This window comes from Trachypithecus francoisi, unplaced genomic scaffold (assembly GCF_009764315.1).
Source record: "Trachypithecus francoisi isolate TF-2019V2 unplaced genomic scaffold, Tfra_2.0 Lachesis_group17, whole genome shotgun sequence".
Lineage (NCBI taxonomy): Eukaryota > Metazoa > Chordata > Mammalia > Primates > Cercopithecidae > Trachypithecus > Trachypithecus francoisi.
In genome coordinates, this window is record NW_022681462.1 from 68621147 (window position 1) to 68633737 (window position 12591).

General features: G+C 35.7%; 1 protein-coding gene across 4 annotated transcripts in view; it reads left to right on the forward strand.

The window, feature by feature from the left end:
- Positions 1-12591, forward strand: part of MAP4K3 (mitogen-activated protein kinase kinase kinase kinase 3) — a 187965-nt gene that overhangs the window by 88926 nt on the left and 86448 nt on the right. For all 4 annotated transcript variants that reach the window (XM_033175933.1, XM_033175931.1, XM_033175932.1 and 1 more), the window contains exon 4: positions 6856-6920. In XM_033175933.1, coding sequence (XP_033031824.1) covers positions 6856-6920 — 65 coding nt within the window. The remainder of the gene's footprint in view (positions 1-6855; positions 6921-12591) is intronic.

Genomic DNA, 12591 nt, shown 5'->3' on the forward strand with positions numbered 1-12591 from the left:
AGTAGATAAGGTTGTGGAGATACAGGCAAAAAGGAATCTTTTATGCCTTAATTAGGACCTACAGGGACTGAGCATACTGGCTGAAAGATTTTAACAGAGTTAGTATATTCTATGGAGGTGGACCTAGGGTGGAGGGGAATAAAACAGGCAATTTAAACTAATTACAGTGTATTTATCACAGTAATCCTGGAAAGAGATGTTGGTCTCTTGAGTTATATAAAACTGGGGAAAATTTTTTTTTCTAGAGCCAAAGACAGTGCTGAGAAGGGAAACAACTGGATCTTAACTCGAAATGTATTTGTGAATGTCTTTTTGAATAATTAGAATATGAGATTAAAGATTACAGTGAAGTCACTTTATACCCAGCTACTCTTGCTTTTAAAAAAAGGGAACTTTCTAATTTAGGATTATTCTACTTTTACGAAAAGCTGCAAATAGTACAGAGTATTTCCTTCACTCAGCTTTCTCTGATGTTTACATCTTACGCAACCATGGCACACTTTTCACAACTACAGTATTAACATTGGTGTGATACTGTTAGCTAAACTCAGTATACGTGGATTTTATCAGTTTTCTGTTAATGTCCTTCTCTTTTCTCTTTTTGAGAGGAATTAGGAATATATCTTAAAGTTGATGTTAATTTGTTATTTGTTTAAGCCAGGATTTCTCACCTTTGGCACTATCAACACTTGAGGCCAGATACTTTTTTTGTTGTGGGAAGTGGTCCTGTGCATTGTAGGATAATTGTTAATATTAGTACCCCTTTCCTCTGTTAGTTACCAGTAGCACCCCCTCCCCCAGTTGTGACAACCAAATACGTATCCAGACTTTTTCAAATGTTCCTTGGGGGACAGAATCACTCCCAGTTAAGAACCACTGCTCTAAGCAAAAAAACTTTGGTGGAGTTAGATACCTTCCTTTACCAGTATTGCTAGGATGTTTTCCACAGATCATTAGTTCTGAGGGATACAAATATGTGTTTTGTAAAAAAATGAGTGTATTGAAAAAATAATTTGGGTAAATAGTAAACTAAACAGAATTAGAAGTTTTATTTCTTCTTTTTCTTTCTCCTCCATCGCTTCCCCCTCTCAACTTGCCCCATCCCCCTTCCGCTCTTTTTTCCCTTCCTCCGCCTCTTCCCATTACTTTATCTTCTTTCTGGTACCCTTCGTCCTTCCATTTTGTTACCCTCCCTTCTCTTCCCTTCTCCCTCCTCTCTCCAACCACCTGCTCACTACAGGATTCCCCAGAGCCTTTAATATACCAGTGGCCTTGCTAATTTCCAAGAAGAGACTAAGTGATATTTTAAAAAACTGATTTAACTATACAGTGGTTTCTTTCTGGAAGCATATTTCACATAGGATTGATGTTCAGTGGCCCACACTTTGGAAGTATAATGATAGAGAAATAGATCAGCCTGTATCCCCCAGGTACAGCATCCTTACCTCTCATTATTAAAGGGAAAGGAGATGGTATAAATTTGGAATGCAATAATTTTTGCTTATTAGTAATTTTTAAATGAACCAAAAAAGTTTAAATTTTCTTCACGTTAAAGAAGTTATTCTATATTAAAACATCTAGCAGTTATTAAACTTTCTGTTTTTCTCATTGATGATTAAGGTTGAATTGTTTTGCTGAATATAGTAGAATAGCCATTGCTTTGGTCAGCAAGACAATAACTCACATCCAGTACAGGAATCAGGGGACTGCAGTGTAGAGATAGCTACCCATCCTCTCCCAGGGAGGATGACTCAGTGTGCCAACTTCAGGCAGATAATCGAGAGTTGCTGATTCTCAGTGGTCTTGGTCACATTTTATTTTGCTTTTCAAGTTATGCTATATTTGAGAAAAATACATAAATATACTTAGTTTGGTTAGTTTTAAGTCTGTGATGTGTTACAAAATGTGGGAAGATTAAAAAGTGTGTTTTAGGAATTATAAGAATTTCAGAACCATAAAATAGCTATTAGAATTTTGGTCCCTGTATGTTCTGGTAGACATCAAAATAGTTAACTTTTCCCCCTCTACTTATTTTTCTGTTTCTTGTAAGATAGATAATTTTACAAAATGAGAAAATAGAATTCTGAGGATTGTTGAGTCAGGACATAAATACTGATATCATTGAACATTTACCTCAGTGATTAATTTTATTTCAGTTCAGATACCTAGGGACAAAGATTTTATAACTGACCTGCATAAAATGGGCTGATTGACTCAAATCCTTTCCTGTTAGGCATATGGCTTGGTGAATGACCAAAAGCAAATGTAGATTTATCATTGTAAGAAAGATGTTCATGGGACAGATGAAAGTCATTTCTCTAATAGACTATGACTACTCAAGCTTTTTTGATAATACTAGACTCTAACTAAATAGAATATTATAAAAGTAAAGTATTTTAGGCAGCTTAAAAAGTATTACTATATAGTCCTGATTTTTTTTTTCTGTATATAAACTGGAAAGTCATTTTACATAGGATGAATAGAAAATTTTATATTTAAGCAAAGGGAGAAAAGAGAATAGACCAACTTCAAGTAGAAGGTAGTGTCATATTGAAATATGTAAAAAGCAAGAACTCATTTCCTGCATTCATTTTCTCTAGTAAGGAAGATTGTTTTCAAACTGGAAGGGATAGGAAAAACACTATTAAGATAGAATTGAAACACAAGATGGTGAGTAGATAATTATAAAGCAGCTAGACACCTTAAATTTTTAGACACTTTTAGATTTATGTAAATTATATCTCATATTGAAAATTCAGCAAATGTGATGGTAGTCCATTAGCAGTGAGTATTGACAAACAGAAGAGGTATCAGAGATTAAGGGGAAAAGTTGGTTTCTAGAAAGTACAGACTATTAAAGTTGATATCACTCGTCAGTCACTAGCAAAGCTCTGGGATAAATTATTAATCAGATAATTAGTGACCACTTAAAGAAGTTGTGATTAGCATGACTTTATTTATTTATTTATTTATACTTTCACTGAGTTCCAGGAGCAATTTAAGATGACTTAAACATCTTTAAGTTAATTTACAAGTTAATTTAAGTTACACTACACTACACTACAAGTTAATTTAAGTTACACTACACTTAAATGAAGATGACTTGTATACTACAAGATAAAAAATAACAAAGGGAGTAGAAAACAGCTTACATTTATTGTGCTGTATTCCAGGTCCTTTACTAAGCAGTTTACATGTTGTTTTATTAATCCTAAGCAGACCCCAAAACAGTAAGCTGTGTAAAGTCTTAGTTGCCTGCATCTTAAGAACTCTAGGCTGTCATTTAGCATGAAAGATTCACTTGTGGCAGATGTGAAGATATTTTAGAGCTATGGTTGGTCATAGAACCTCTTTATTTTATACTCTTAAAAATTGCTTAGTACCCCAAGAGAGTTTATGTTTTATATGAATTATATCTATTGATATTTACCATATTAGAAATTAAAGCTGAGACATTTTTAAAACTCGAGAATACAACATATAAGCTTGTATTCCAGTAGCTGTCAGGGATGACATCATTTTCACACTTCATGTAGTCTCTGGAAAACTCCACTGTGCTCTCATGAGAGAAAGAGAATGTAAAGAGCAAATAATTTCTTAGTGTTATAAAAATAGTTTTGACCTTGGTGGCCCCCTGAAAATGTCTCAGGGACTCTCATGTGACCCCCAGATCACACTTTGAGAACCACTCTTCTAGAGGAAGGATTCAACTAACCTAGAGAGATCAGGCTATGGAATCCTGCATTCTAGGTATATCCAAATTGGAGCCTAAGCAGCATTCCAAATATTGTTGACTTCCCAGAGTCTTTATACCTAAGGCAGAGGCAGAGAAATGCCAAATGGTAATTCTAAGTAATCTACATTGTCATTCATGTTTTAAAAATATTTATAATATTACTTAAGCTCATTAGTAAACCCACTAGTGCAGATTAAAATAGTTTATAAGCCAAGTTCTTCCAGTTGCTACCTCTGGAGGGTGGACTCCTGATTTAGGTTCTTTCAGATGCTAACCAACTGCTTCTGGATTCTGGGGGTTGGGAGCAGGCGTGGAGAGGTATATTTCCAACTAGGATTCTTTAAAAAATTAGCTCACTGCCTCAAGGGTGTGAATTAAACCTAATGCAATGTGTGTTATGCTTTCTTTGCTGAACCGTTTTAAAGTGTTATGCTGGGAAAGCTAATAAGACACCTGTCAGAAACAAAGGGATATGAATCAAAACTACTGATTTTTTTTAAAGTATAGGATTTAACTAATAAGAAAAAAATCCTGTGCTTAGTTTCATTGAACCAGATAGACAAATAGAAACTGGAGAGAGAACTGGTCTGCCTTTTGTTTTATAAAGATCCAGAGGTTTTGACTAACTACAGACAGTAAACTAGCAGCTTAGTGTAGTTGCTGAGAAGTTAACGATAGCTTTCAGCTAAGTTAATAGAAATACAGTGATCAAATAAAGGAGACAGTGGTTACATTCTCTGGGGGATTAGAAAGACCACACATCTGCCAGTCTCAGACATCCATTCTGAAAGTTCTTAATACCAGGCCACTGGGCAGTTGGTGCATATTTATGTAAGTTATATCTATTGGTATTTACCATATTAGAAATTAAAACAAATTTTTTATCAGCTATTTGCTTCAATCTCATTGTTATGTGGACCACCTGTGAATTGCAGCTCCTGGATGGCTTCAGTTTTATTTTGGGCTTCACTCTCTTTATAGCATTACCTTCTAGAACCATGATACCTTGCTACTTCATACTCTTAAGTTCATTGACCTTTGCACTCTGATAGGTTGTGCTCTCTTTTTGTTTGCTGCCGTGTCCACTGCAGTCAAGTCAGCTCACCTCTTAGGTCTGGCTAATTCCACTACTGTCAACCATATGTGACCTATGGCTGATAGAAGCATCTCTGCCTTTTTTAAAGATTCAGATCTTGATCGGTCACCCAGGCTGGAGTGTGGTGGCACTATTATAGCTCACTATAACTTTGAACTCCTGGGCTCAAATAATGCCCCCCTCCCACCTCAGCTTCCAGAGTAGGTGGGACTACAGGTATGTACCACTTCTCCTGGCTAAGTTTTTTTGTTTGTTTTTTAAGAAATGAGAGTCTCGCTGTGTTGCCCAGGCTGGTCCCAAACTGTTGACCTCAAGAAATCCTCTTCCCTCAGCCCCCTGAGTTACTGGGATTACAGGTGTGAGCCACTGGGCCCGGCTCAGCATCTCCACTTTTTAATGTTTTGTTCATGTAACACTCAGAATCTTAGTACTTGATTTTGATGCCACATTTTAAGAGAGACAAGGACCGACCAGAGATTATCTACAGGAAGGTAACTAAACTGAAAAGTTTGTAAACAAAGGATTGTTTCACAGTGTGACCCAGCCTATTCTAGGTTTATTTCCTGCTGCTGTCCCTTCAGGCAGTCTTTCTTCAACTCACACTAAATCACCCACAGTCTGCCACATGTGCATTTCTTTCAAGTTTTCATTCTTTTACACAGGTCCCTTCCTGTCTCTCCCTGGCAAATTTCTACTTTAATTTCAAGACCTAATTCAAATGTTTTCTCCTCCCTAAAACTTTCCATTCATTTTCCTAGGTATTTTCATCTCTGGGTTCCCACAGTACTTTATACATGCCTGGATTATGCATTAATCAAATTATGATCTAACCCAAGTCAGCAGACTTTGTCTACATAAAGGGATACATAGTAAATATTTTAGGCGTTGTGGGCTTACATGGTCTCTGTCACGACTACTCAGCTCTTCTAGCGCGAAAGCAGCCATAGGCAGTATAGAAATAAATGAGTACGACTGTGTTCCAATGAAAATTTATTTATTGGCACTAAAATTTGAACTTCATGTAATCATCATGTGTCAAGAAATATTATTATTTTTATTATTTTCTCAACCATTTTATGTATTAATTTTAGTTAGAAGTAACAGAACCATTCCCAACCATTTTAAAGTAGGAAAACGATTCATAGTTGCAGAGGTGTATAAAATCAGGCAGCAGGCTAGATTTGGTTCGCTGGCCATATTTTCCTGACCTCAGTCTAATTCGATATGTTTATTCTTTCAGTCACTCATGCATTCATTCATTTATGGAACAAATATTTATTTTCTGGATATTCTTCTAGACACTGAGAAGGCAGTGGTGAGAGAGACAGACATATATTTAGGTAGAATCTTTCTTCTGCATTAGAGCTTGCTGAGTTCAGAGATTTTCTGTCCCATCTCTGTACCACAAATAGTACATTTCCTGGTACATTTTAAGAGATTAAGTAATGAATGACTGAACAAAGGAATAAGCTATATAAATCACTGCTGATTATTTCTCCTATGACTATGTGGTTACAACAGCTTATAATTTGAGTATGAGAGAGAAGTGCTATCTAAAGAGAAGTGAGTGAAAAATTTTAAGAGTATTTTGGAAAAATCATTGTTGAATCTAAATATGAAGCTAACATTTATATTTTGCCTGTTTTGTTGATGAGAGTGCTATCAAAGTAGTATACTTTGAGATTTATTGCCATTTGTCTGTGAAGAATCTGGGTAGATGTATAAACTGTTGGGGAGGAGAAGTTTTTAACTAAAGGGAAATATTTTCATTATTTGGACATGCCTGATGACAGCTTTGTATCCAACAAATGATGTATTATAAGTTTAAAACCTCAGGTTGGATTATAGTAACACATTATATAAAGTAATTCATTTACTCATAAAGATTAATTAGTTATTGTAAAGATAACACGTTGCTTTTGTTGTTTTGCAGTGTTATAGCTTACAACCTTAAAATACTTGTTACCTCACACAGACAGTTTTAATCATGAAAATATGATACATGCTTCTTTTCTCTTTATAGGCGAGATAAGCTTTGGATTTGCATGGAGTTTTGTGGAGGTGGTTCTTTACAAGATATTTATCACGGTAAGACCAAAGTTGTATTTTTGTAGGGATTAGGTTGAATTTCTTAAAATACAGTTATTTACTATATTAAAACATCAACATTATCTTAAGGAAAGCAAGCTATGTTTTATCATTATATTGTTTGGATATATAAAGGTATTTTAGATTTATATGGAAGAAAGGAAGAATCTTTACTATAATTTACAAGTTGGAAAATTAAATGCATTTGAATTATTTGCTAATTCTGAAGAGGCATATTGTAGTTATTTCAAAAATTTAAACTCAGACCTGTAAAAATGCAAGGGCTTTGCTGGTTAATGCTAAGCCGGTAAAATATCCAGTGTATACATGAGTAGTGATAATAGAAAGATTTATTTTGTTCTCATGTATTGAAGAAATATCAATTAAATGTTTATTCTCTTAGATACTGCCAGATTCTGAGGAATTAAAAAATGATGAAAACATTTTTCACTGGGAATTCAAGGAGTATATAAGAGAGATTTGTAAAGTAAAATAAACAGCCTTTTCTTTTTCTTCCTTTTCTGTTTCTATTGGTGGATTATTGTCACAAACTACAGATTAGGCTTTTGATTAATGTAAAATAAAATCCTGTCTATTTTCTGAGAAAATATTTTGGACCTTTTTTCTCATTTTGTCATAGAATTCGGGCTTCTGTTTTCTAGTGTGGGACCACTTAAGTATTTTGAGGGGCAAATTGCACTAAAGCAGACATGTAAGACTATTTGGGCCAGAATGTTACTGTTTTTATTTTACTTAATTTCACTTTGTCTTCTTGGCACAGGTTTTACTTAACCTAAATATTGACATAATAGTATTTTACTGGGCTGCTAATTACAGTTGGAATAGGAAAAAGAAAATGATGGATTTTCTAGAATCATTTTAGAAAGCTTAATAAAGAAAATGAGCTATTTACATTGGTCTTGAAAAGATAGGTAAACTGGGTAGAAAAAAGACAAGGGCCAGGTGCAGTGACTCATGCCCTTAATTCCAACACTTTGAGAGGCTGAGGCGGGTAGATCACCTGAGGTCAGGAGTTTAAGACCAGCCTGGCCAACATGGTGAAACCCCGTTTCTACAAAAATACAAAAATTAGCTGGGCATGATGGCGAGTACCTGTAATCCCAGCTACTCGGGAAGCTGCGGCGGGAGAATTGCTTGAACCTGGGAGGCGGAGGTTACCGTGAGCCGAGATCGCATCATTGGACTGCAGCCTGGGCAACAGAACGAGACTCCATCTCAAAGTAGTAATAATAATAATAAGACGAAGAAGTGCATTTTCAGAGATGAAGCCTTGGTACAGTGACATGAAGGCGTGACTCGTGTGATCACTCCTGTCGGTGTGGGCGTGGGGTTGGATAGGGAGAGCCTTGAAGACCAGGTGAAGGAGTATGAGAACATTTCTGCTTTATGAAAAGTTACTTTTTTAGCATACTTTTGATTAAGTATAGTTGTTTAATGAATATTTGAGAAACTTTTCTTTATTTGTGTCATTTTGATTTCAAAGATTCAGTGAAAATGATGAGATATTTGGCATTATTTTATATTATAAAACAAATAGTATTTCTAGAAGCTTGTGATTTCTATGTTAGAAATTCAAATGGCTATTCCCGTGCCCTTTTTTTTGGTTGGAATTTGGGTGAATTTCTCTACTATTGATTCCCTTCCTAATTGGCTTAATTTCCCTTTTCCTGAAGTTTTTTTTTTTTTTTTTTCTATAAGCAGAGTCTTGCTCTGTCGCCCAGGCTGGAGTGCAGTGGCGCGATCTCGGCTCAGTGCAACCTCCACCTCCCGGGTTCAAGCGATTCTTCTGCCTCAGCCTCCCGAGTAGCTGGGACTACAGGCGCCCGCTACCACGCCAGCTAATTTTTGTATTTTTAGTAGAGATGGAGTTTCACCATATTGGCCAGGCTGGTCTCGAACTCCTGACCTTGTGATCTGCCCACCTCAGCCTCCCAAAGTGCTAGGATTACAGGCATGAGCCACTATGCCCAGCCTCCTGAAGTTTTTTCAGCAATATTTTAGTGGTAAACTTCCTCAGTGTTTGACCCTTACTATTTGTTGATCATTTAAGTGGGTATAGATAGGTATTTTCTAGGTTGACAGGTATTTTCTTTCAGCATTTTGAAGAAGGTGGGCCATTGTCTTTTAGATTCTATAGTTGTTAGAACCTTCTGTCAGTCTAATTATTGATCCTTTGCAGGTTATCTGTTCTTATCTCTAATTGCTTTTAGTCTTTTTCTCTTAATTTCTGGTGTTTCTGGTGCCTAAGAATGGGTTTATTTTTACTTTTTCTGCTTAGGACTTAACAGGCTTACCTCAGTTTTGCTCTTCTGTCATATCTGGACAATTATCAATTGTTATCTCTTCAAATATTTTCTCCCCCAATCTGCAATCTCTCCCTTAGAATCTTAGTTAGATGTACATTAGATCTTCATGTCTCTTCAACTCAATTTCCTATTTACCACTTTTTTGTCCTTCAGGATAGCACTAGAGATACTCATATCGATCTTTCATTTCACTGATTTTATAGCTGTATTAGAACATCCATTAAATTTTATTTTTGGTTACCATATATTTTCATGTCTAGAAATTATTTAGTTCTATTTTACATCTCCCTCCATTATTTTTTCCTTTGTGTCTTGTTCTTACAGTTTTCATTCCTACTTTTACATCTTTAGTTTTCAAGGCATACCTTTTTTTAGTCATTCTCAGATTGTTTAGTGATTTCATCACATATCCATATGATTGGTCTTAGGTGTCTGATTTTGCTTTCTTCATTAAGAAGCAAGACCAGTTTAGTTACACAAATAGGTTGTCATGATTCTTACCATTCCATTTTAACCTAACTGGTAGAAGTAACAAAGTAATGTGAATTCGTCAATACTGATTTATTTATACTGGTTAGCAACTGGATCAGTGGGAAAAAATGGCAGTTTTCAGGTACCCTTGGAGGTTCTCATACATGAATACTGGGGATTCATATGCATATACAAAACCCCAAATCCTATCTTTCTGTGTGTTCACTCTTTTGGCTGCACCTAGTTTTTCACCAAATAACCTTTTCATGGCAATGCGTAATACTCTTTGGCTAGTCTATAGTGTTGTATACTTGCACGGTCATATAGGACATGTACCTCCATTTATGTGTCTCTCTCTTCTGCCTCAGTTTTATCACATTGTCATTATATAGAGAGAATAATTTATCTGATGAAGGGAATAATTTATTTGATGAAGGGAAAGTTATTTTAATAACCCTAGTGCTTGTGAGGTTTCCCCTTTAACTTTTGTTTACTTTTACTTTGAAGAACTAACAGTAGAACCTTTTATTGTTCCAACACAGTAGGATTTTTTTTTCTATTTTCCATTGAGCTTTTTGTGTTTGTTCATTTAATATTGTTCTTTCACAACTTTCCACAACCCATTATATCTTTATGGTTAATTATTTTCTCACTTATTTTATAATTTTGGATTTTGAGATCACCGTTAGTGAGGTTTTTCGGTGGGAATTCTGTGTGGCATTTGAAGGTGTGTCCTTCCAGAGTTTTGTTTTTTGTTTTTGGGTTTTTTTTTTTTTTTTTTTCTGGGATCCTAGTGACCTCATTGTTTCCAATATATATCTGAACGCTCAACCTGAATAAGGAAGCCTATGGTGGCAAATTCTAAGAGGAGGCATTTTTCCTCCATCTCTGTGACAGCCAGAATCCCTTCTGGCTTATCTTCTGTGCTTGTCTACACCTTTAATGAGGATGTAGCCCTCTGAGGGTTCTAGTTGTATATGGGTGTTTGCTTTAGCTCTTCTGCAGACCTAGGTCCTTGTCTTCTGTACCATGTAAAGGATAATGCTAAAGCCCTAGCTTACCAAGATTGACCTTCCCCTAAGAGACAGCTAGAATATTCTTTCACGGTTTTACCTTCTATTTTTCATTTCAGTTTTTGTTTTTGTCTCTTGGGAAGGTATCTTACTATTTGTAAACTTAGCTAGTAATTGAAAAGGTTATTTCTGAAAAAAAATTTGCCTTTCACTTCTAAGTGTTATTTTCGGGGTTTTCAGATTATCTTATTTATTGTATTAGAGAAACAGAAATCTCAAGGAGGTGTATCTTACTGAATGTGTGTGGGCTTGGAAACCACAGAAATAAGTTATATGGTTTATCCATAGACATTTAAATCCAACCCTGTCCTTAAAATAATCTAAGTGGAATAGATTTCTCTCTTTCATAATGGTGAAATACCGCAAGTACTCCAAACTAAACATGTTTACAAATCTGTTAAGTTTTTTTAAGTGTGAGTTTACTATCTAGCCAAGGTTTCTATCTTTGGAATTTAATTTAATTTCTAGGATAGTCTCTCCCACTTAATGTATTTCTTTATTCTACAGTGATTTAATAGTGAAAAAGAAAACTATTTTATAGTGTACAGATGCTCTGTTTGTGCTGCTATACCAAAATGCCTGAGACTGGTTAATTTATAAACAACAGAAATTTATTTCTCACAGCTCTGGAGGCTGGGAAGTGCAAGATCAAGGTGCCAACAGGTTTGGTGTCAGGCAAAGACCCATTTCTCATAGAGTGCACACAGTGTCCTCACATGGCAGAAGAGATGGAAGGGCAAAAAAGAGTGGACACTGCCTGAAGTCTCTTTTATTAAGAGTCTTAATCTCATTCACAAGGGAGGAGCACTCGTGACCTAATCTCCTCCTCAGAGTCCTGCCTCTTTGAGATTAAGTTTCAGCATGAGTTCTGGAGGGACTTAGCAGATGCACACACAGGAAATATTATTTATAAGGTTAAGACCTGTATATTGATGTAAAGATGTTCATCATAAGTGAAAAGAGTAGGTTTCAGAATTGTATGTTGTAATATGATTCCACTTATGTGTTTCTGAGATACATATAGTTTATAAAATGTCTGTTTAAAATCATCTGGTATATTATAGACCAAACTATTGGTATTGCTTACTGTTGAGTAACATTTTGGATAAAGAAGCGACTTTTAATTTCCTAACTTTTCTATTGATTGGAACTTTTTAGAGCGAACATATGTTAATTTTATAACTATCTGGCTAGTATTTTTATAAAAAGTATTGATTTAAAACTAGTCATAATACATGTTCTACGTCAGTTGAAAAGCTTTAATAAAAACTAGGTAAACCTGTTGGACATCTTTTCTTTTGATGTTTTAAGAGATTATATTGATGAATGAGATATAAAAATGAGAATATAATTAATTTCAGTGACTACTTCATTCCTCCATTCCATAAATATTTATTGGGCTGCTTTTCTGTGCCAGGCACTGTTCTGCACACTAAAGATACAACGATGAGCAAGTCAGATTTTTAAAAAGCAAAAACTTGGCTGGACACAGTGGCTCAAACCTGTAATTCCAGCACTTCAGGAGGCTAAGGCGGAAAGATTGCTTGAGCCCAGAAATTCAAGACCAGCCTGGGCAAGATAATGAGACCCCATCTCTGCAAAAAATAAAAAACTAGTCAGGTGTGGTGGCGTGCACCTGTTCCCCCAGCCACGCAGGAGGCTGATGTGGGAGGATCACTTGAGCCCAGGAGGTCGAGGCTGCAGTGAGCTGTGATCGCACCACTACACTCCAGCCTGAGCGACATAATGAGACCCTTTCTCAAAAAAAAAAAAAGCAAAAACTGGAGCCAGGCACAGTTA